Below are 22980 nucleotides of genomic sequence, written 5' to 3' on the forward strand. Positions count from 1 at the left end.
CTTTATGCACCAAAAAGAAAGACTGAGAAAAACTTTTTTTCTTTTTTGTGCTTTTTTTCATTTATTTATTTGATAACTCACATACAAGTGAATATATACAATATAACAAACATGGCTGTGCTTTTACAATTGTAACATTTGAAATAATTGTGAATAGTTCGAGCAATACATTTAAAAAATTAAATAAATCAAAAGTGTAAAAATGAGGCAAAACATTGCAAAAGGTAACAAGACTTCAGACTGAGACAAGGGAATATCATGTAAATGGGAATACATAGTTTAAACTATGGAGCAAAACCATAGACTGTATGAGCAAAACTGAGAAATGCAATATTTCCTGAAACGCTGCCTGCGTATGTGTTGTTCCTTTGCGCATGCGCTCTCCATACAGCCGTTCTTCCTTCGTCAATCTGTAGCAACTGCGCTGTGTGGTTGAAACGAGCCCATAAATCTCAATGTAGATGTTCAGTAACAGTGATACGTATTTAGGCGGCATATAACCTATATATGTATAATTTGCATGCGTTCTGTTGTAATTATGTAAAGACGGTTTGATAGTAAAGATAAATTCAACGACACTGGCTCGTTTTGTGGATACAAGATAGGAGGTAAGTGTGTATATATGTGCCACCCGGTGTATTGAGGAGACAGACAGCTAATTGCTACAGCTTTAATCAGACCTGCTAACCCTAAACACTCTGCGTCATGTTAGACACAATAAATGTCTGTCTTTTACTGATTCTAGCCCAGAAATTGGCTGGAAATGTTTGTCTTTGTGTAGTGACTGGAATATTGATATCAACTGTAAATGACAACCTAACGTTGATACCATTATATCTTCTAATGGCGTTAATGGGAGCTACAAGGGGGTGGGTCTAGTATTTTTTTAGGCCATTAGCGAGATCCGCCTAGCTACCGCTAGCTGGTTTGGTAGCTGTGGCGCTATTTGTCACCGCCTTTCCAACCGGCGTTGCTGCGGACGACTATCCGCTGTAATGTTATTCGCTTCGGGATGGAAACTGGATTTGAACACGGTAAAGTTGTAAGCTATAGGTTATTTTTTCATGTTTACAGTTGGTTTAAAACATAAGTCAGTGTGTAGGTTTGCTGTATGAAGCTGTTGAGTTACAGGATGTGATAAATTCAGAAGAATACGTGATGCGGAAACTAGTCATCGTGGGTTATCGCTTTCCTGTGAAGAGATTAGCCAGTGTCGGCTAACTAGCTGCTAACTAGCATGCTAGTTAGTGTGCTAACAAAGAGCCGCTGCTTCCCCTCGCTTTGTAATGTTGAACGTGATCTTACCATTAAAAAAAAAACAAAACATTGGTGCCATTTGTACCACAACAAAAATTGCTTGTCTTTTATGGTTCAGATGAATTATAATTACAGTTTAATTCGTTTTTAAATAATACTTTATTTTATATGTGTCAGTGTTACTACAGCTAATATTGCCCGGTTCAGTTCTGCCATTATGGTTGTCTATGCGGGTCATGGCTGCAACCATGACAGGAAGGAGCTAAGTAGTATGTAACAATATTGTCACTACAGGTCTGAAAAAAATGTTACTTTTTATTATGGAAATGCAAAACAGACCACATGTTTTAGAAATGCAGTTCCTGCCAAATGGCGTATAACTCACATTCAGCAATGGCTTTTATATGTATACACACACACATATATATATACATATATATATATATATATATATATATATATATATATATATATGTATATGTGTGTGTGTGTGTATGCTTTATTCATTAATAATAATAATTCATGTAATTAATACATTAGAATTAATACATTAGAAATGTATACATTTTATGAAAGACAATATCTTTGTCAGTCAGTCACTTCTGGTCATAAGTGAGGCCATGTTTTGTTCTTAATGAATGCCTACTGTTGTAAGTTTTGTACCACATTACATAGTTAAACCTTATAATGGTATATTCTATATATAATCAGGGCTGGATTAAAAGTGCATAGGCCCCTTGGCCCAGAGTGTTCCAGGGGCCCCTTTCCCCACCACAACATTGTTAAAATAGTGCATGATACACTGTGAAATGACATTTCTAACATCTCTTAGCCAGTGGTATCAGTAGCAACACACTGGAGACTGTGGCGTAACTATCTGACTTTTATGTACGTTTTGTTTCATGTCCAAACTGCTAGTTTATGGCTTACCTGGGCCCCAGGTGGCCATGGGCCCCTGGGCCTGTGCCCATAATGCCCACAGGATAGTCTGGCCTTGTATATAATGGTATATCCTGCTGACTAAATGTCACTTAGTTCCTAATCGAGAAAATAAAATTTTGCCATACTGATGAAAAATACCAGTTTAAAGGAAAATGCATAAGATGACAAATCTCATAAAAGATAAGACAGTCTAAGCACAGACAGTCTAATGTATAATAGGAAAAATACCCAATGAGTTAGTCCATTACATTGAACAATATTGAACAATAAATTGACACCTTTATATATGTTGTGGCCAAGAAATTCTGTCTGTGAAAACCTTTGCATGTTGCTTATGCTGAGACACTTATGAAGTTTTACTTTGCTTTTTGTTACAGAAAAAGTGGACTGGAGTGATTTCAGACTGTCTGCCCATCTTGCCTTTACCCACACTTGGGTGATAGGTGCCTGTGCCTGTTCTAGGATGTACTTGTATGTTCCTCATCATTGATTCCTTATGCTTGAAAGAAGCTGCACCCAGCGTGTTGCAGAATGGGTGGTGTTGACTTGAAGAGACTTGTGTGTCAATATCAGCAGTCTGCGTTTTGCTGCAGTGTTCCAACTTTTACCACTTTCAAGAGGATACCCCCCATCCTGCATCCCCAGTCTCTGCATTATATACATAGAGACAGTCTTTGAGCCATAGAGAGGGCAGTGTAAGATAGAAATTCTGTGTCTGTCTTTTTACTTTTTGAAGCACAGACTGAAACTGCTTATACGTGCCTATATGGCAGTTATGGAAGTATTCTGATTTTAATTTTTCAGTTATTCCCTTATTTTTTGTGTTGGTGGTGGGATGTCGGAGAAGTCAGATGACAAAATGGTTAAATTCCTAGCTCCCCCTCATAAAAGTGGAAATAGCTCCACTTCTGGTTCGGATCCAATGGCGAATGAGTGCCGGCCAGTGGAAGTGAGACGTCGGCATCACACTATGGAACGTGACCGAATTAACCCCGAACACCGTTTTTTACGTCGAAGTGTCATTAGTGATTCCAATGCCACAGCATTAGCCCTTCCTTTACCCAGCAAAATCCCCATCCCTACACCGCAACAGGGTCAGCTACAAGAACCTGTTCTAAAACGGCAGAAAGCTGCTGCGGCTCCTCACTTATCGAAGGCTGAACTTGGGATAGCTCCAAATGAGGTGTCTGGAGATGCTGAAAGCGAACAAGGAAAAAAGATAGAGATAGCAAAGGCTGATGTTGTGCCTTCAGTGCAAGAGCCTTCAGTACAAGATATTCATGATGGAGTGGTGGTGGAAGCAGCCTACTCTGCACCATGTTTAGGAACGGAATTGCCAAGTCAAACAGAACCTGAAAGCGCCACCGACGGGAAGTACCATGAAGATGAGGGGGAGGAAGAAAAGGATTCTGCCAAAGCAAGAGCAGAGGCAGAGCAAAGAGAACATGAGAAAAGAGTTCAAGAGGACATTGAAGAAGCAGAGACCAAAGCAGTTGGAACATCACCCGATGGACGATTCTTAAAATTTGACATAGAAATTGGACGTGGCTCCTTCAAGACAGTCTATAAAGGCTTGGATACTGAGACTACAGTGGAGGTGGCATGGTGTGAGCTGCAGGTATGGAATTTGCAATCATTATCATTCCTTTAATTGTTTTTTTTTTTCTTTATATAATTTCAAAACATTTGACCATTTTAGTAGTTTATTTTGCCAAATGATTTCTTAAAGAAAATTGTTTGGTTTAATAAACTCAGATTCAGCTGTTTGAAAGCACATCAGTCATACATTTCTTTCATGAGTTACCTTTTCTGATGCATACTATTGCAAAGTGTCATCTATTTTTGGTAGGGTAGGAAGCAAAACAAGTTCCTTTGTCACTGTTATCTGAGCGGCCAGCATTTCTCTTGTGTTTGTTTTAGATTGCATCACTCATGAAAGCATAGCAAAAACAAATCTTCCAATTCCTTGGTGTTTTTTTATGAAGCCATGTCAATAGTAGCTGGCATGATAGGGTAAATATTTCAAGTAAAGTGTTTTTGTCACTACTAGGTACTGATAAATTATGATAAGCTATTTCACTTTGTTAAATGTGGTGTTCAATTTTTATGATTTGCAGCTAAAACACAGGAAATGCCTCCAGAGAAAACTTGAAGTTTGGCTTTAGTAATCGACTTTCACATGCTGTGAAAATTTATGAGAAAATTGATTCCTCGTAATGTAGTTTGTAATTAGTTAAGTTAAAACTAGTCTAATTCCTGGCATTAAAAGGAAATGTTACACTTTTAAATAATTGCTTTTTTAAAGATGATTAATATATCAAATATTCTGAAAGTCAGTTGAACTCTTAAAATGGATTTTTTTAGAGCTGGATATGGCAGTAAATGAGGTGATAATCACATTATGAGGTGATAATAATCACATTATTCTTACAGTTGCATTAACAAAAGCTACTTTCCAAATTTGACCTTTGACCTAGTTTTCTTTTTCTTTCATTGCGTTAAAGTGGTAATTTCATTTTTAAAAAATTAGGTGTAAAAACTTGCATCTGTGTTGTCGATCCTGTTGCAACTACAGGCCAAAAATCTGACTTCATTTGTCACACAAATCTTTGCTTTTCCTATTGCGCTTTCACTGTGTCATGAGAGTAATTGGTTTCACACAGCAACAGATAGACCCAGTCACACATGCAAGCTGGTTTCAGACAATGTGAAGATTACAGACATGCGCCCCTCCCCCCTCTCACAGGCCAAATCACACGCATGCTCAGTGCATTCCTGCTGTGAATGCTTGTGTGAATGTAAAATGGGTCACATTCCGTGCAGAGGAATCTCCTGTGTGAAACACAGCAGGCTGACCTGCCAAGGCCTGCTTCTCTAAACCATCACTCCACCTTCCACCCTTTAACTTCCTCAGGTTCCCCCAACCCCCTTTGTAATTGCCACCATGATTACTCAGAGGAATTTGTTACTCCAGATTGCTCTTTACTTAAGGTTGATTCCTTGCTGGGAGTTATAGTCTTAAGACAAGAAACAGACAAAGCTGGCGTTTCTGTGACAGGTTATAAGAGGAACCTCTAGAGGAACCTCTCGATCATATGTTAATGTTTAATTACCCGTATAAAGTATTTTATAGAGGATACAATCATATATTTTTTAAAATTTTATTATTAGTTTTAGTTCCTGAGTTGATTTTTACACATCTGCATTACACATAAGCTTGAGTGAATGCATTAAAAGCTGGTTTGATGAGGTTTTACGGGATGTTTGAAAGAAGCACTGTTTAAAATAAACTTTGTGTTAACTTGTGGTAATGGTTCAGATTTATAGCAGTAAAGTGAGACTGCATTGACACAAATACATACTGACTTGACAGTTTATATACATTTATGTCAAATTGAATTAATTTCTTTTTAGGTGCTTTGGACAGTACCAAAGTACTTTTTATTTTTTCTATCTTTATTAAATGAAACATACATTTATTTGTCTAAAGGTAAAAGAAGATATTGGGCAGAGTATGAGTATTGATTTTCCTGTTAGCTGTTTTATTTTGATTAATAAATTCCCCAATTTCATATTCCATATATTATCCATTTGCTTTGAGATGTTTTAGTTAAACTGCTAATACTTCTGGGGTATAAAAAGGGTAAATCAAAGGCATTTATTGCCTTTGAAACTACTGCAGTGAGAATTTCACACATCCACAGAGAGGGACTTTAGGGTAACCAGTTCAGCCACTGATTTGCTCACTGAGTTAAGTCTTATGTTGAAGCAACAGCAGTGCCTATTCATGTTTCACAATTAAACATGTAAGATAGGTTTTTCTTTCACCTAGATTAAATGATCAAACTCTTTTCCTTTTGCTGACAGTGGTTAAATCAATTTCACACTTGAGCAGTGTGTAAAAACATGAAATGCACTTGACCTTCGATCAGACTAGAAACTTTGTGGTTTAAATTGTACCACTTGTTAAGTATAGCGAACCATTTCTCAAGAATTTATAGAAAAATACCTTTTAAGCTCCCTATGACTGCATTGTTTATCTCAGATTGGCAAGTCTGAACAAAATAAGTCGTCACTGAGAGGAAGTTGAGGTGGAAAAGGGGGAATAACAAAGGAACCTCCCTTTTGGTCCTTACTCATTTGTTATGTGTCACCTTCCATGAACTAAATCCTTTATCTCTACCACTGGTCATACATGAGATAGTAGGATGACCCCAGGCGTTCTTCTGAATCTGTGCGATTTGTGTCCAGCTGGCCAAAGGCATCAGCTTGGGAGTTTAATATTGCGGCTTGTCTTTCATTAACTTTCATGACTTATCGTCTGAAAACTTCACTATTGAAGAGTTGAGGGATGGCAGATGATGATAATAATAATTAGGCGTTTTACTTTATTAATGGAAAATTAAGCTCAGCAATGTGTTGACAAGCTAAATTTAGGTGTTAAACTAGTTACAAAGACTTTATTAATCTCAACCAGGAAGCTGAAATGATAAGGTTAAGTTTTTATCATAGTGCTGGTTCCTTTTCTGACTAAGTTGTGTGGAACTTAGTGACGTTAATAGTTTGATGCCCTTCATGACTAACCCTAACCTAAGATGACTACTAGCTGTGCCATTTGTCTTTCTCAGCCATATCTACACAATTTCTCACGTCTTCAATCACGCCTTGAATATTACGGGAACTAGCACTGACTCGATTGTTTATTTTGCTCATAAGCTCCTTCATTTGGGCTTTCAGGCTTCATGCCTTCCTTAAAACTAATTCTAACTTAAAAAAGTTCCTTTTTCATTTCTGATGTAAGGTCCTGCATGCTTCCACCTCAACCTCACCCACCACCTGGCTCATTTTAGAGTAACAATCAAGGCCTAGTCCTTCATCTTGTCGCCATCTTCTCCTGAGCTTGTACCACTAGTCTTGTATTTGTGTCGCATTTCTGAGCTGGCGTTGTTTCTGAACATTGCTCACCTTCTTGTTTCTGTCCCCTCTTTTTTTTTTTTTTTTTTTTTTACAGAATAAGAGACTTCACCAGTTTCAAAATAATTACATTAGCTATCGATGCAGAGTCTCTCGTCTGTGTTCGCCATATTAGTCGCCATGTCACTGGAAGTCCGCAGTTTTGGGGATCTTTGACCTTACTGGCACATATCAAACTACAATGATGACAACAAGGATAGACCACTATGTAGACATTCTCTATTTAATATAACTAAAAGGAAAACTGTCAAAGTTTTTTTGTTAGTTTCAAGTCATTTCCCACATTGTTGAGAGAAGAACTCCATGTAACCTTCTGTGTCAGCCTTAGAGTAGAGACCTGACAGAGTGAGCCTTTGACTTGATCAAAGACTTTTCCTCCCACTCTATTTCTAGACTGTTGGATTATTTATGATGACCTTTGCCTTGAGGCAGTTTATCTCATTCTTGTTGTTTTCTAGTTTGATATGATTCAAATTAGATTAAAGTCTGGTTGGTCAAGTTGTTCAGGATGAATTGATTGCTAATAATAGTTTAAACCGTAACATTTATAAGACCATATAAACAGTTAAGTTGTTAATTTCTAAAAGTTGAGTCTGAGGATGGGGAATTCCTTTGTTAAACTGGATCTAACAGGAAATTTGTTTTTTCAAAATTGTTGGGACTTGGCCAGGCAAAATGTTTATTTTAAAGTCAGCTTGCGAAGTAGATGGGAGTGTGTCTCCAGGGGGTTTGGTTTCGACGGCTGTTGGGGTGTTGCACAGCTGAGGATCTCTGAGTCTGAGTGAAAATGCTGCTGTAGATGTTTTACATGCCTGTTTTGATATGGTGTGCACAAAAGAAAGAGGAACCACGGCTCCACTAGATAAATACACAAACACTCTAAAAACTAGGTCATTTTTCACCAAGTATTGTTGTGGAGCCTCCTCCATTTATGAGCCTCCTCCATTTACTTCCTTTTCATGATTTTGAGTTCCACTTTTTACTAGCCCCCAAACTCTTTAATGTACACGTGTCAACCTCTGTTTATTTGCCAGTGTTTTCTTAAGACAACCGAGATTAACTCCATCCACACAGGATTTGTATAATTTTGATTCAGTTAAAGTTGGTTACTGACAAGTTTTTACCCTTTGGTAACCAGAATAAACTCCATTTAAAAGTGGGTTGAATTTCCTGGATAGTTTGGCGTGTGGCCAGGTCTTTTGGGGATTCATGTGAGGTCTGGCTGCTGAATTTCATGGGGTATGTCTCAGTGGAGTGGGTTTCCTGCTCTACAGTCATATGTTCAGTATGTGGGTCATGCTAGGAATTGCTCAGGATATGTGAGAGGAGTGGTAGCACATGTTTTAGATTTTTTGGGGGTTTTTTTTGGTTTATGCAGTTGGAATGTTAAATGTTGCAGGGAAGATGTTTGTCTCTGGGTTATCAGGTCCATTGATAAGCAATCAGTCCCCCGACGTGTTTGTACAGATTTTTTTCAGCTTTGTTTTACAAATGAAAAGCATTATTTTAGGTTCAATCACCTTTTTAAAATCAATATTATTCTTTTATTATCTAAGTCGCAAATAATTGTCCAGAGTGGTTTCTTTCAGTGTTGAACAAATATGTCACAGTAGTATTTGATAAGTGCATTACTTTGGTGTGAAAGTATTCAAGACAACCGTTCTGAATTTGTACAAGATAGTAGTGTAAAGGTACATCAATTGAGTAACATCAATCCAAATTGATCAAACATAAAGTGATCATTTGTAGGAAGGATATGAGAACAAATGGACATTTTGTTGCATCAGCAAAAATGTGTTATGTAATTTGAGGAAATGTGAATTTATACATGTGGGGCATGTAACAGACAGCTTCAGACTTTAATGTCTTGGTTGTTAGAACTAAGTACTAAGGCATAGTTTGAGACTAAACAGGAGTAAGGATTAGACAATATCCTGCTTTAATGTAAACAAATAGAAGTTTGTTCTTTCAGTTTTCTTATACAGTATATTAACATTTTAAAGCTCAACATAAAAAATGTTGCATCTTTTTGTTAAAAGAATAGATTGTTTTTCATTTAAATGTCTGATTGTTTTCAGAAAAAATAATTTTGATACATTCCTTTTCATGATTTGATATAAATGGAAATTAATCAGCATGTTATGTCAGCGACGGCTCCTGAGTCAAACCATCCATCTGAGTCAAACCAAGTTTATCATTTTTACATCAACAAAAACTAATCAACAAAGACAAAATAATTATCCATTGAACAGTTGTGTGCTGTCATGATCGTGTTTCACACTATAATCCAATCTGTGCTGATCATATGAAAGTCTCTGTCAGCTGCTAGTCTTCTGCAAGTCATGGCATAAAGGACTCCATGTCCTCCTTTCTTTGGACACTTCGACATGAAAAATAGACAACACGTGATGATTTCTGCATAATGCAATTGCATACTGTTTTTTGCAAATAGTACATCATTCTTACATGCATAGCTACAAATAGTGCCTGTCTTTTTGTGAAATTATTTTTCCTTTTTCCCCCTATAGGATCGTAAGCTTTCAAAGGCAGAACGGCAACGTTTCAAAGAGGAAGCGGGGATGTTAAAGGGACTACAGCATCCCAACATTGTTCGCTTTTATGACTCCTGGGAGGGACCTTCGAAAGGAAGGAAGTGCATTGTATTGGTCACAGAACTCATGACCTCTGGTACACTCAAAACGTGGGTATCAAATTTGGCAGATTTAAGTTGTGTAACAATATAAAATTGACATATAGTGTACATAACGATAGCACATCATCTGGATAAGAATAATAATCTTTATGGTTAACGTTTGTCTTGTTTCGGAAGCTTAAATTTTACATGGTTTTATCTGGAAATGAAACTACCATGTTTTTTAAATGTCTCGTGAACTTGCAAGTGTATTTTCTTTTCCTTGTTGTTTACATTTATCTAGGAGTACTTAGGAACAACACATTCATTACCATTTTCTCTGTTCTTTAGAGTGTGTGAAAATCCCAATCTTTTCTTTTGTAGATATCTGAAGCGGTTCAAGGTGATGAAAATTAAAGTTCTCCGCAGCTGGTGTAGACAAATCCTGAAGGGACTCCACTTCCTTCACACCCGGGCTCCACCAATCATCCATAGAGACCTCAAATGTGACAACATTTTCATCACAGGCCCAACAGGATCTGTCAAGATTGGAGACCTGGGGCTGGCAACACTCAAGCGTGCATCCTTTGCCAAGAGTGTTATAGGTATGAATCCAAAGTCACTTCTGCCTCCTAATGCTCATGGGAAAGAAACTTTTCTGAGGTTATGATTGATTTCTTTTGAAAACTTGTTTTTCTGACGATGTGGTTTCAAAAACAGACCACAGCGTTTCAGCCATCTCTCAAACCACAGCTCAAACGGAGGCCAAATACTGTGGTGATCTTAAGCAGATAACCACAATGCTTTCCCTCTTTGCACTCTTGCTTTATTTTTTTAAAATTTTGGTCCATGTACAGAGAATATATCTGTTTTTTCTTTCTCTAAAAAGAGAGGACCTTTTTTTTTTCCAGGCATCTACTGAATGTAAGTAGCGCCTAATGTTTCTCATACCTTTTGATTATCAGTATCATTATTGTAATAGTTGTCATGCCTTCTTTGAGGCTATTTAGGCCAAAGCTATAGGTATGGCCATTGTTTCTGTTTTAGACTGGTCTTTGTTCTGTGGTTTTGAAATATGTGGTCTGTTTTCCAGTTACACAAATAATGTTTAACATCTCTTTCTATGGCTTTGCCTCAACAGGTTTTTTTCTTTTTTTCCTAGTGTTTGTCTCTTGCTGTCTTTTGAAATATTGCAGGACTGCAGAATCTTTTTGCTCCATCTATGTGTCCAGGGAGCTTTCTCCACTTTCTCTCTGTCAGCGTTTTGCCTTTTTTTTTCCTTTTTTTTTTTTCCTTCACATTCTTGGGTATGTTTTTAAAATGTAGGCTCTAGCCTCAGCTGTGCCCCATTCTGCTGTTTGGAATGAATAGGGTACTGCTGGTCATTGAGTAAGTATCTTTTATGGGCCTGGTAAGTCTGACAGTGTGCTGTAATACACATCAATATCAAAAACAATTATAAATAAATGATAAAATGAGTTTTTCTGTGTAAGACCCAAGATATAATCTGAAATAATTGATACAACAAGGCTGATGTGCAGAGACACACTGTTAAGTACTGTAACTAGCTATGGGATCTGCTCCTAAGACTTGACCATAACAGTTTCCTTTTGCAGGTCAGGAGGAGATGGTAAGTCAGACTTCAAAAGGTGAGTGGACTGTCAAGGGTGATGTTATTGTGGTTTTAAGATGATGTCTTGACAAAAGTTACTTCCATAGCTAGTTTAATTTCCTTACGGAGCTAATTGGCTTTCCTTTTAATGAATGTTATTGTATTCCAGTTTGGGGATTACTTGTAAGTGCCTCATGTTAGAGCTAATCTTTCAAGATTTAAAATAATCACTCCTGCCAACAATTGTGTTTTGCACATTGGCTTCCTCAGTCACTCTCATTTCCCAACATGTGAGGGTCTTACACAGACAAACACGTGCCTCCTTCTCTGCAGTTTTAACTGAGCCCACGTTCCCCCTCCTTTTTTGTTTTCTGTCTCTTTTTTTGCTTTCCTTCCCATTTTTTTTCTCTCTCTCTCTCTCTCTCTCTCTCTCTTCCAACTTTCACCTCACAGGTTCTACTGCAGGAGATGTCATCAGGCTGGTCATTCATCTCATCATCCTCTTCCTCAACCCCCCATGGGTTAGAGGGGCAGAGGGACAGTGGGTTGTGAGAAGCCCACACAATCAGTAAGGGAGTTCGAGAGTTCTGAATAGTTGTTTTGATTTAAGGTACCCCTGAGTTCATGGCGCCTGAGATGTATGAGGAGAAGTACGACGAGTCAGTGGATGTATATGCCTTTGGAATGTGCATGCTGGAGATGGCCACCTCAGAGTACCCGTACTCAGAGTGCCAGAATGCTGCACAGATCTACCGCAGAGTAACCAGCGTAAGTTTTTTTTGTCAACCCTCCATATCACGACTCTGCCATGCCTTCACCTACTCCTATGTGTCAAGAAGGCTAGTGTCCCGGAATCATTTCTTTATTTTATTCCTGCTGTCATCTTTTTAGCTTTTATTGTATGTCAGTTTACTGCTATTTTCCAAGAGAAAACTTGTTCTTAACACCAACAATCCCATTTTGCTTTAGTCAGTTTTAATTTTCTTTTAATTGTGGTGTTTTGTTGGTTAATAACAGAGACCCGTAGTGTGTTTAACCCATCAGTCTTAAGCACAGTGTTCATATTTTTTTTTAATAGTTAAAGTTTTAGCTATTAATTATTTATTATGTTCATGCTGATGTACCAAAGTTATTAGTCACTTATGATTCAGTGTTTTGTATTTGGTGTCTGAGAGGTTGAACCTGTTTCTTTAATGACATCTTGGTATCACCTCTGTTTATATATCAACTTAATTTAACTCAAGAATTGAAAGACTGAAGACTTTCTGACATTAAACAGAAATATGGATGTACTCTGGTATTACTGTAGTATTCATTAGTGAGATAAGCTGTGATTCTTTATCTTGCATTTAGTTTGTGTTTATTTGTTAACCAACCTTCAATTTTCCTGTAACACAGGACAGTTTTCCTTTGCTGTTTGCTTTATTCTTCACTTGTCATGAGTCTCTTTCACTGTGTTATGCCTTTCTTTTTTCCACCATTTGACATTCTGCTTTCTGTAAAATACTTCTCATCTTAAATGTGTATTGGTCAACACAATCTTTTTTTCTAGTGTTGATCTTCACTGAGTATAAACATGTTTAGATGGTCATACAAGGCCGCTTTGAAATTATAGAGTGAAAAGTCCCGCTGGATGTAAACCTTGTTGGAGTTGGATCTTTGAATAACACCAGGCAGAAAGAAATAATCTTTTTTAAAATCTGATTTGACCGACAAAACTAAAAGAGAAAGGTAGTTTAAGATATTTGTTGTGTTAGTGTTTTTGATAGCAGTTTTTATGTTAATCTGAAAAAAGGTACAAGGTAATATCCGGACTAAGAAAAGGTCAGTTTTTTTAGAGATTCCTTCTCATTCAGATTTCTGTGTTTCCCTTAGGGAGTGAAGCCAGGCAGCTTTGACAAGGTGGCCATTCCTGAAGTGAAGGAGATCATCGAGGGATGTATTCGCCAGAACAAGGATGAGAGGTTATAACTCCAGAACAGAACATTTACCAAGTTCAGCGTTTTTATGTCTCCAGGAAAACATGTTGTTATTGGCTCACTGCAAGTTTTCTGTCCATTTAGGTACTCAATCAAAGACCTTCTGAACCATGCCTTCTTCCAAGAAGACACAGGTGTGCGTGTAGAATTGGCAGAAGAAGACGACGGAGAGATGGAGGCAATTAAGTTGTGGCTAAGAATTGAGGATATCAAGAAACTGAAGGGGAAGTACAAGGACAATGAGGCTATTGAGTTTTCTTTTGACCTGAACAAAGATGTCCCAGAGGATGTCGCTCAAGAAATGGTGAATTGAACTGATTGACACCGTCATTGATTGTTGAAGGGGTGTGTTGTATTTGTATTGTTTGTTTCTGACTTGTTTGTCATGTTTTTGTTTGACAGGTTGAATCTGGTTATGTATGTGAAGGTGACCACAAGACCATTGCAAAGGCCATAAAGGACAGAGTGTCTCTAATCAGGCGAAAGCGGGCACAGCGGCAGCAGGTCTGTCTACAATCACCTTAATGTATTTCATTTGTGTTTACTCTTTGTATATTTGTAATAAATATGCGTAACTTTTGAATTAGAGCATTGTGATTTTTTTTTTTTTTTTTTGCCATCTGCCGTGAAGGTTCGAGAAGATCGTGAGAAAAAGCTTGAAGAGGACATGCAGGCCCAGGCACTGTTGGCACAGCAGCAAGGCCAGCAATCTGGTGTAGAGATGCCTCATTCACAGTCAGTGCCACTCCCTGCTTCTTATATTCCTCCACAGTCCAATCAACACAGCACACAGATGAGTGCTCAACCAGCATCTCAGCAGAGCCTCCCGAGCTCGAACTATAGCACTCCTCAATCCAACCAAATGACTGGCATGTCCCAGGGAGTCTCTTATGTCCCTCAGTCAACTGTCCCAGTTCCACATCACAGTGTTACTGGCATCCAAACGGAAACTGAGGAACCAGAGACCGACCAACAGCTGCAGCACGCAGGAGGGGGTGTGTAATAAAAGATGATTTATAACTAGAAATACCTTTTACCCACTCCACAAGAGTACAGGGGTTTACTTTTTGTGTTGCAAGTCTTTATATTGATCCGGGTTGTCCATCTCCAGTCCTAGAGGGCAACAGTCCTGTAAGTTTTCCGTGTTTCCTGGCTCCAGCACACCTGACTCATTAACGAGTCATTGCATAGAAGTTGGATGCTGTTCGATCCATTTCATTTGAGTCAGCTGTGTTGAAGCAGGGAAACATTGAAGACTGGCAGGAAAGCGGTCATCAAGGACTGACTTTGGACACCCCTGATGTAAATGAACCTTTTTGTTTCCCTGTTGCAGGTCGAGACACAGGAGAAAGACTCCCTGGCTCCTCTGTACTTCCTGAGGCCTTGCCTGCACAGCCAGGAGTGTCCTACAGTTCTCCTCCCGGTCAGCACCTACAGCTTCAAGTGTCAGGTCTGCAGACGCAGAATGATCCAACACAGCAGCAGTCACTGGTGAGAAAATCCCATTTTATGTTTTAGAATAGTTCTCTCTTCTAGTACTTCCCTCAGGAATAGCTACATATTTTACACAACTTTTCGAACATATACAGTAGATTAACCTTTGTTCAGTTTTATGAATTTCAGGCCTAACTCCCTTTTGTGGATTTTTTTTTTTTTTTTAGGCAATCTTTGCTACTGTTCTATCTACTTTGGTCTCATTACAGTCCTGTAGACAGTACCTCCCAGTGCTGAAACAGCAATTTAACTGGGAAGATTTCTTTTAGTGTAATGGTTAGACTCACAGTCCACTCTATAGTATTGTTCAACTTGGGGTGTGTCTGTCTTGTATATATTCTGTCATGATCTGATATTCTTCTCTCTCTTTGTGCTTCTCGAATACAGGGTCTCCAGTCTGAAGTTGTTGCCAGTGCAACCAACACCCAGTCTGTTCCAGTGGTGCCTCCACAGGTATATAATGCTTCTCATGTTTCTGAATAGAACAGTTTTACTGGGGTCAAGTGTTGCACTTTAAACAGCTTTTAGTGATTCACTAAATGCACTCTAAGCAGACATTTGTATGAACACAGAAAATCTTAAACTTATCCACATAGAATAAAACGCTGATTTTTCCAGGTTATTTATAATTTATTAACCCAATGTCTGGATCAGCTAGTTGTGTTGACAGTGGTGATTGGCATCTTAGTTTTCCACTCTTCTTGTTGCTTTCCCCCTCCGACAACTAATAATTTTATTCCATAGTTTTCTACTCTTACCCTGTGCTATGCTTTGTTTCTTATAGTACGGAGTTTACTACCAGCCATCACCTCCCCCTCAGGTAGATAAAATGTCCCATTTTCCTGCTACAACTTTTAAATATAACGGTTTAAAGGAAAACATCTTCTGATCAAGTGAACAAGTTATCTGTATGAGTCTGCATCACAAGCTTTTCTAACTTCCTGCTCACATATTGGAGGCTTAGAAGAGGGTTTGTTGTATTCAGAGAAAAGTCTGGACTCACATGTATGCAGAATATCCTCTAGAATTGAAATTAAATGTACGCTGGCACTGCTTGGTATCAAATGTGCTTAGTAATGTTACCCTACAGGTAAGTGTTTGACCGTTTAAAGTAGCATCACTGTATTTATTTATTTTTTAGTTCGTATTGTAACATCTTACCTGAACTTCTCTTTCTTTGTTTCTGTTCTTTTTTTTTTTTTTTATTATCCATTTTATTTCCATAGATTCCCACCCAGCAAATCATGATGCCCCCATCTTCTCAGCCATCTCTCCCGCAGCAGCAGCAGCAGCAGCAGCAGGAGAGCAATACAGTACTGCCACAAGCACAGCAGCTGCAGGTGATGCATCCAAATCTTGTTTTACCACAAATGCTGACAAATATCTGTTTAACTCTTGAATTTTCCATATTCACTTTGTATGAGTGTGATGCTGTCCTTTTTGTGTTTGTTTGTTTTTTCAAAGTCTTTTTCTTTTTGTTTGGTCTTGACGTGTAACTTCCATTTCTACATCTGTCCTCCTTTTTTTTCTTCCACTCTTTCCCCCTGCATGCTTCTTATACTTGCATGACTCATAGTCTTGGGCCAATGATCCAAGTCCTCCTATAATGTCTCCACCAATCAACGCTGAGCATCTATACTTCCTCTATCAGGCTTCATGCCTCTCGATTCTGCAGGTACTCTCTTGTGTGGGTGGTGGCATGCAGGTTAGGTGTGAAACTTTTGTTTCAGTCTTGCTGCTCCTTAAAATATGTGTATTGTCATGCTTGAAGGAAAAAATGTTTTCTGTCGCACTTTTTCCCTGTTTTTGTGAATTTCAATACGTACCAGGGTTGACAGTAATGCCAATAAGTAAAAAACACTATAAGCTATAAAATAAGATTTGTGTGCGCAATGTTGTTGCAGGTTTAAATGTCACAGTGTTGCTGCGTTAGGATATTCTTATCAGAATTTTGGGACAGATTGATTCCTAAGAACATTTGCTGAAACTGATTGCATTATGTATCTAATTTTATAATGTAACTTTATTTATATCAACACTTTCCAACTGTTACCAGTGATTGACACATGTAGTTACAGCTATTTATTGAGAAATAGATTTTAGTAATGGTATCTACAGCTGACTGGCTATGTTCTGGGTTCATGTTAGGTTTGTATAAAATAAAACACAAAACACACCCAAACTGTCAGGCTTAGGCTGTCTGTTGCTTGTTTTTGAAAGATTAACACTTTAAATGTTAATGGCACAAGGACTTTTACGACTGCAGTAAAATAATTTTTGCTGCCTGTTACCTGAGGAATAGGTGTGATTCATGTCAGGTTGTGTTAATATGTACTTGGTTGTGTGTTGTTCTGGGTCAGATATAAAGTCAAATTAGTGCACTTAACTTTTAACAAGCCTTTCCTGAAGATTCTGTATAAGTAAATGTTTTGTTTAATAACCAAATTGTTTTAGATAAGCCAACAACCACAACTCTCTAATCGATTTAAAGCACCTTTCCCACTCCTACATACAGGCATGGAGGTGGGGTTTGTAGAATAACAGTCAGCTGTATAGACTGAATCATTTCCTCAGAGGCACAATGGAGAGAAAAGGTGTCATTCTGAAGGAAATGAAAATTCAGCTGCAGCTGAATAACTGCAGCTGTTAACATTTCACTCAGAAGCTCCACCTGGTGGATGGACTAATGATTTAGTTTTTATTTAGTTTGTAGTCACAAATGACTTTAATAAAATATTCTTGTTCTGTTTGTGTAAATCACAATTTGAATTTATAATAGTAACATGTAAATATGAGATTTGTACTTGTCAGATTGGGCTTTGGTATTCTGCTGCTTTATTGCTGAAAGTTTTCCATGTTTCAGGCTCCTGTGACTCTTCCTCAGTCAACACCAGTGGAGCAGCCAGCGGGGTCTTCTGCCTTGGTGCCACCATCTGCTGATAGGTAAAGTGTTACTTCAATTTGAATTTAGGAAAGACAATTTTCCCAACCTGTCTTGTAAGAATATATGTTTCTTCTAGCTGTCTGTCAGATCCTGCATCAGGTCTTAGTGATGGCAATGATGGAAGTTCTACATCAGGAGGTCGCCATGACGGGCGCTCACTCAAGCGTCACCAACGACGATCCGTACGCAGTCGCTCCCGCCATGACAAGACCACTAAGGCCAAGCTAAATGTTCTCAGTGTATGTATCTAACCTGGAGTGTCCATTAATACTTTTCAGCTCTTTGTTACTGAGAAGTTTTAATGTGAAGAAATCATTTGCAGATCTCTAATGTTGGAGACAGAGTTGCCGAATGCCAGCTGGAAACGCACAACAGGAAGATGGTGACCTTTAAATTTGACCTTGATGGTGACAACCCAGAGGAGATTGCACAGATAATGGTAATTTGTTTTGTTTGTTTGTTTTCAGTTATTTAATGTAAACATTTTACCTTTTATACAAAAGTACATTTAAAGGCATTAAAAAGAAAACATGTTTAGTGCTTTGTTATCACGGCATACGCATTGTTACTCCCAGCAGCTCAACTTCTTTTGCTTTCTGTTTCAGGTTCAAAGTGAATTCATCTTGGAGAGCGAGCGCGAGTCTTTCATTGAGCAGGTCCGTGAGGTCATAGAAATGGCTGATGAGAAAGGAGAGGGTATGAAGGAAGGCTTCCCCCAGGTATGCCATCACTGCTCATCATTTCTTCAGTCCAATACCCATTATAGCTGTTAAAGCTAATCTGCTCAGCTTGATTTGTTGATTTTAAGTACAGCTGATTTTATGTTGAAGCTGATTTAATGCATATTTTGTCTATTTTCAGATGAGTGATCTTCAACAGCAGCCTGAGCTGACTGTTCCCATGATGCCAGGTGAACACAGTAGAGACAACCGCAGTGTATAACAGTGTTATATTTTCCAATCCAGGATTTTAGATTGATTTGATTACAATTTTTTCAGGCATTTCCCCCAACACTGCAGCTCAGGTGGTTCATTCAGCAGGACGACGTTTCATCGTCAGCCCCGTGCCAGAGTCTCGTCTTAGAGAGCAGTTCTTTGGTTACTCTTCATCTAATACATCTTTTGGGGATGAACCTGCCTCTGGTGAGAGAGAAGTTTTTTTATTTTTTATTTTATTATCAAGCTGCTGTTTTCATTTAGCTAACTTATCTTCTTACTTTCTGTTTTAAAGTTCCCATGGGTCTTTCCCACTCGGCCCCATCCGCAGTCCTCCAACAGGCTTTCAATAAAATGAAACAGGCTCGTGTTGACAGGAGTAACACCCTTGATCTACCCGCAGCTGAACTGGAACCAGCTACTGGCACATCCAGTGAACCTGGACCAAACTCTAATACTATCTTGTCCACTCCAGAAGCTGTGGCTTCCACCACCAGCACTGCTTTCCCAGCTGCCTCTCTCACAACTGCTGCAGCATCCTCACCACCTCAGTCAGCTGGGAGGGTTTCACCTCCACCAATAATAGTTCAGTCACAAGCTGCAATCAGTGATCCAAGTCCACCACCCCAGTCTTCTCATGAAGCAGCTCACTCTCAGTCCCCACCAGCTGCTAGCATCCCCGCTTCATCCTCCACTGTTTCCCCTCCTGCAGCACAGGCCTCTGTCCCTGCAGCATCTGGAGCTCAGCCAAACGGTGCTCCTGCCTCTTCTGTTGCTGGTGGTACATCCGCTGTGGTTGGAACTGTCTCCACTTCAGAGCCGCAGCCCTTTAATAGTGCTGTTTCAACTTCCCAGCCAATAAATTCATCCATTCATGCTCAGCCCCCACCTCCTACCACATTATCCAGTCAGACCCAGGTTCAGTCACAGCCAGTGGACTCTGAGGGGGCTGAGCACCAGTCTAAGACAGCTGGCAGAGACATCCAAACCCTGGACATGAAGTTACGATCCCTTTTTAAAGACCAGAGCTCCACCTCTTCCACATCAGTGGATCCCAGTCAGAACACAGGGACCTCCTCTCCTCCCACTGGAACATCCTCCCCCCCACCTGGAACCACCTTGATTCCCCCATCTAACCTTCCACTCAGTTCTGGAGTACATAGTGTGTTGGGCTCCACGACCACACCAGCAGGACATGCCCAGACCCCTCCGTCTAAGCCCAGGGCACAGGTCTGTGCAATCAATGCAACATCCAAAAGCAAATCCAGCGTGCTGATTCTTGTTTGATGCACATGCTCAAATTCTTCTTGCTTTCCTCTTTAGACCTTGCCTACTGGCTTTGATCAAGCTGCAACACCCCCCTCTGAAGTTGTGCCCCCTTTCCCAGGACCAAATCAGGTTAGATGAAATTTTCCCTGCTACACCACCCCCAGCCTCTCCTCACTTCAGAGATCATATAATGTAACAAAGGACTGATCAATGTTTCAAAGACGCCCCTGATCTAATTATAATGTCTTGCAAGAACTGATAAATTAAAGGTAAAGCCTGTGTAAACTGATCTGGAACATCCCAACACTTCTCCTGCCCAACACACATCTCACCATTATAACCAGAGACCCAAACCTAAATCCCCCCGTTGGCTCTGCCCTTTTTTTACATGACTCGTGTTTTTGGTGGGATCAGGCAGTAGTGGCTATTTAGCTATGCAAAGGATGTAGATGGGTAGATCACCACGACTTATGGATCTCTGCAACAAAAGGAGCACTCTACCCTTGCAGAACACAATGTTGCTGGCAATGAGAGGAACTGGGATCATTTCAGTGACTCAGTCAATATATTCACTGAGCACAAAATAACTTTTTAAGCATTGTGATCACTATTAAATTTGCTGTCTTTACATTAAGCTATTTATTTGAATTTGTCACTTAAAGTTCACTAACCTTTAATTGGTTTAAATTGTCTCTGACCTGAAGGTATCTAAAGAAACAATTTTCTCTCAAGATAATGAATTCAGAAGATAAAAAAAAAAACTACAGGCTCTTGCTGTAGTTTAGAAGGCTGTTAAGTCCTGACTACTAAAGCGACACATACACATCACTCTTAACTTGTTGGTTAATGCCAGCCATTTGTTACTTGTTAAGATTAAATCTTTTTTTAGGTCTTAAACCAAAGTGACCTTCAACCACTGGCTTAAATTATTCTGCAGAAATGAATTACTTCATAAAGACTGGTGGTATTTTGAATTGGCATAAATTAAAAGTCTTTGGTTAAGTTGTGCAGATCACAACATTCACTGGTCTTGGACAGAAATAAAATGTCTCATGATGGATGATATCCTAATATTGTTGAAGGATTCTTTGTTAAATCCAGAGACTTTAAATTATGCTTTGCTGTTCAATTAAATCTTTCTAAAGAAAACAATAGGAAGTGAGTAAAATGGCATCAGAAAGCAGATATTTCATTATGTTTTTATTGTTTTGTCTCAGTCAGTGGCTGTACAACCCATTGGGTCATAGTCTGTGTTAACTGTCTTGAGTATCTCATGTCCTGTTTGTCTGGTCTCAGTCACAGCAGCCTCGGGGGAATTTGGACACCCACTTGAGGAGAGCTAGTAGTCCAGAGACCATTCAGGAAGAAAACAAAGCTCAACCTCCAGCTTCAGGTTTCAGCCTGGGACGTTTCCAGGTGAGTTTAGTTACACATCTAAATTAAATGTTGTTAGTCTGGCCTTGAGTTGTTAACTTTTTTGTAATGATCTCTTTCTATATTTACAGGTCTCTGTTGCAACTGAAGCTGCATCCAGCAGTGCTCCAGATCCGTCCGTTTCCTCTTCCTCCCTCACGCCATCCTCTACTTCTTCTTCCTCTTCATCCTCTTCCTCTTCCTCACCCTCCAGTCCAGAAAATACCCTCCACCGGTCGTCTTCTTTGTCCAAAGTAGTTTCTGAAACCGATGGTGTCTCCTCTGTCTCTGCTGGTCCTGTCAGTCAACCCACAACGATTGGACGCTTCCAGGTGTCCAAGAGCAGCAGCTCACCTGTGCCAACCGCTGGCTCTAAAGTGGGACGATTTTCAGTCACAGGTGCTCAGCCGCCGTCTGCCATATTCAGTGCTGCTTAAAACAGATACTTGACACAGTCCTGCCGATTATTTAACTGCATTCATGTTAGCCAAGTTAGGTGCCTAACGCAGTCCAAGATGTGCTCATAGAAAATCAGTTTTAGATGTGTTCAGCTGAAAAGGCAGCAATAGTAATTATTAATGAGCGCATTCACACAAATGTAACTTCTGATTCTAAGATTTAATTATATTTTGTGACTTGCAACTCAACAAAATTTTAATTTTACCTGTAAATATCCACAAGAAAGGTGTTTTGGATGAATCTTTAAATCTTGAGGTAAACTCTTTCGAAGAGGAATTGAATTCTATATTTCGTTTCCCTGCAGTGACCCCTGCACCAGTAGCAAGCTCCAGTCCATCCCATGGCTCCAGTATGCAAAATGGACCTTCATCCTCAACCTCTGACTTTCCTAACACTCATACCAATAACAGCAGCGACAACGAAAATGACTCTGAAACAGAGGATGAAGCCCTAAAGAAAGAAATTAGTCGTCTGAGAGAAAAGTATGTCACATACTGAGTTCTTATTTAAAATCATGTTTATTTCCATTAAATGAAAGTTGGTACACAGCTCAGAGGAAACATGATCAGTGCCTTTGCTGCCATGTCTCGCAGACATATGATGGAGATCCAGGCTTTGCAGAGTCGTCAGAAGGAGGAGATAGAGGCTTTGTACTCAAAAATGGGAAAACCCGCCCCTCCATCTGTCTTCTCGCCTGCTGTGGCCATGGCTGGAGGTCGACGTAGGCTCAAGAGCAAAACCTACAAATCCCGTGGTAGCGGGCAGCCCAGTCCTGTACATTCAGGTAGATCTCATGAATATTGACTCTGTGGTTTGGAATAGAAATGTTTTGTTTTTTTTGGTGTATGTTTTAAGACATCTTATTGTTGGTGTTTTCTGATCATAAGTTAAACCCTCAGCTCAGAGCCATGGATCTGATTCCCCACAAAAGCAGAGTTCACACTCTGCAACAGAAGCTTCGGAAGCTGCAGCGAGCACCACGTCCACCCTCAAATTCTCCCCATCTATGCCGAGCCTTAGTAGTTGTTCCGTGGGTACGTGCAAACGTACGTTTGGTCAGCTGATTTCCT

At 39.3% G+C, this 22980-nt stretch overlaps 1 protein-coding gene across 1 annotated transcript; it reads left to right on the forward strand.

The window, feature by feature from the left end:
* Positions 1-437: 437 nt before the first annotated feature.
* Positions 438-22973, forward strand: LOC306769366 (serine/threonine-protein kinase WNK1-like; the record flags this gene model as incomplete). Its single annotated transcript, XM_079257949.1, has 27 exons — positions 438-608; positions 2577-3817; positions 9702-9874; positions 10190-10410; positions 12028-12185; positions 13293-13381; positions 13481-13700; positions 13799-13900; positions 14028-14391; positions 14730-14887; positions 15278-15343; positions 15675-15710; positions 16117-16230; positions 16467-16565; positions 17754-17833; positions 17911-18073; positions 18157-18273; positions 18440-18553; positions 18696-18744; positions 18833-18976; positions 19065-19999; positions 20093-20167; positions 21335-21454; positions 21544-21850; positions 22215-22392; positions 22504-22694; positions 22810-22973. Coding segments are annotated over exons 2-27 (5220 nt in total), but the record flags the coding sequence as incomplete, so codon positions are not given.
* Between the last annotated feature and the right edge of the window lie 7 nt (positions 22974-22980).

The sequence above is a fragment of the Telmatherina bonti genome, assembly GCF_933228915.1.
Source record: "Telmatherina bonti genome assembly, chromosome: 2".
NCBI lineage: Eukaryota > Metazoa > Chordata > Actinopteri > Atheriniformes > Telmatherinidae > Telmatherina > Telmatherina bonti.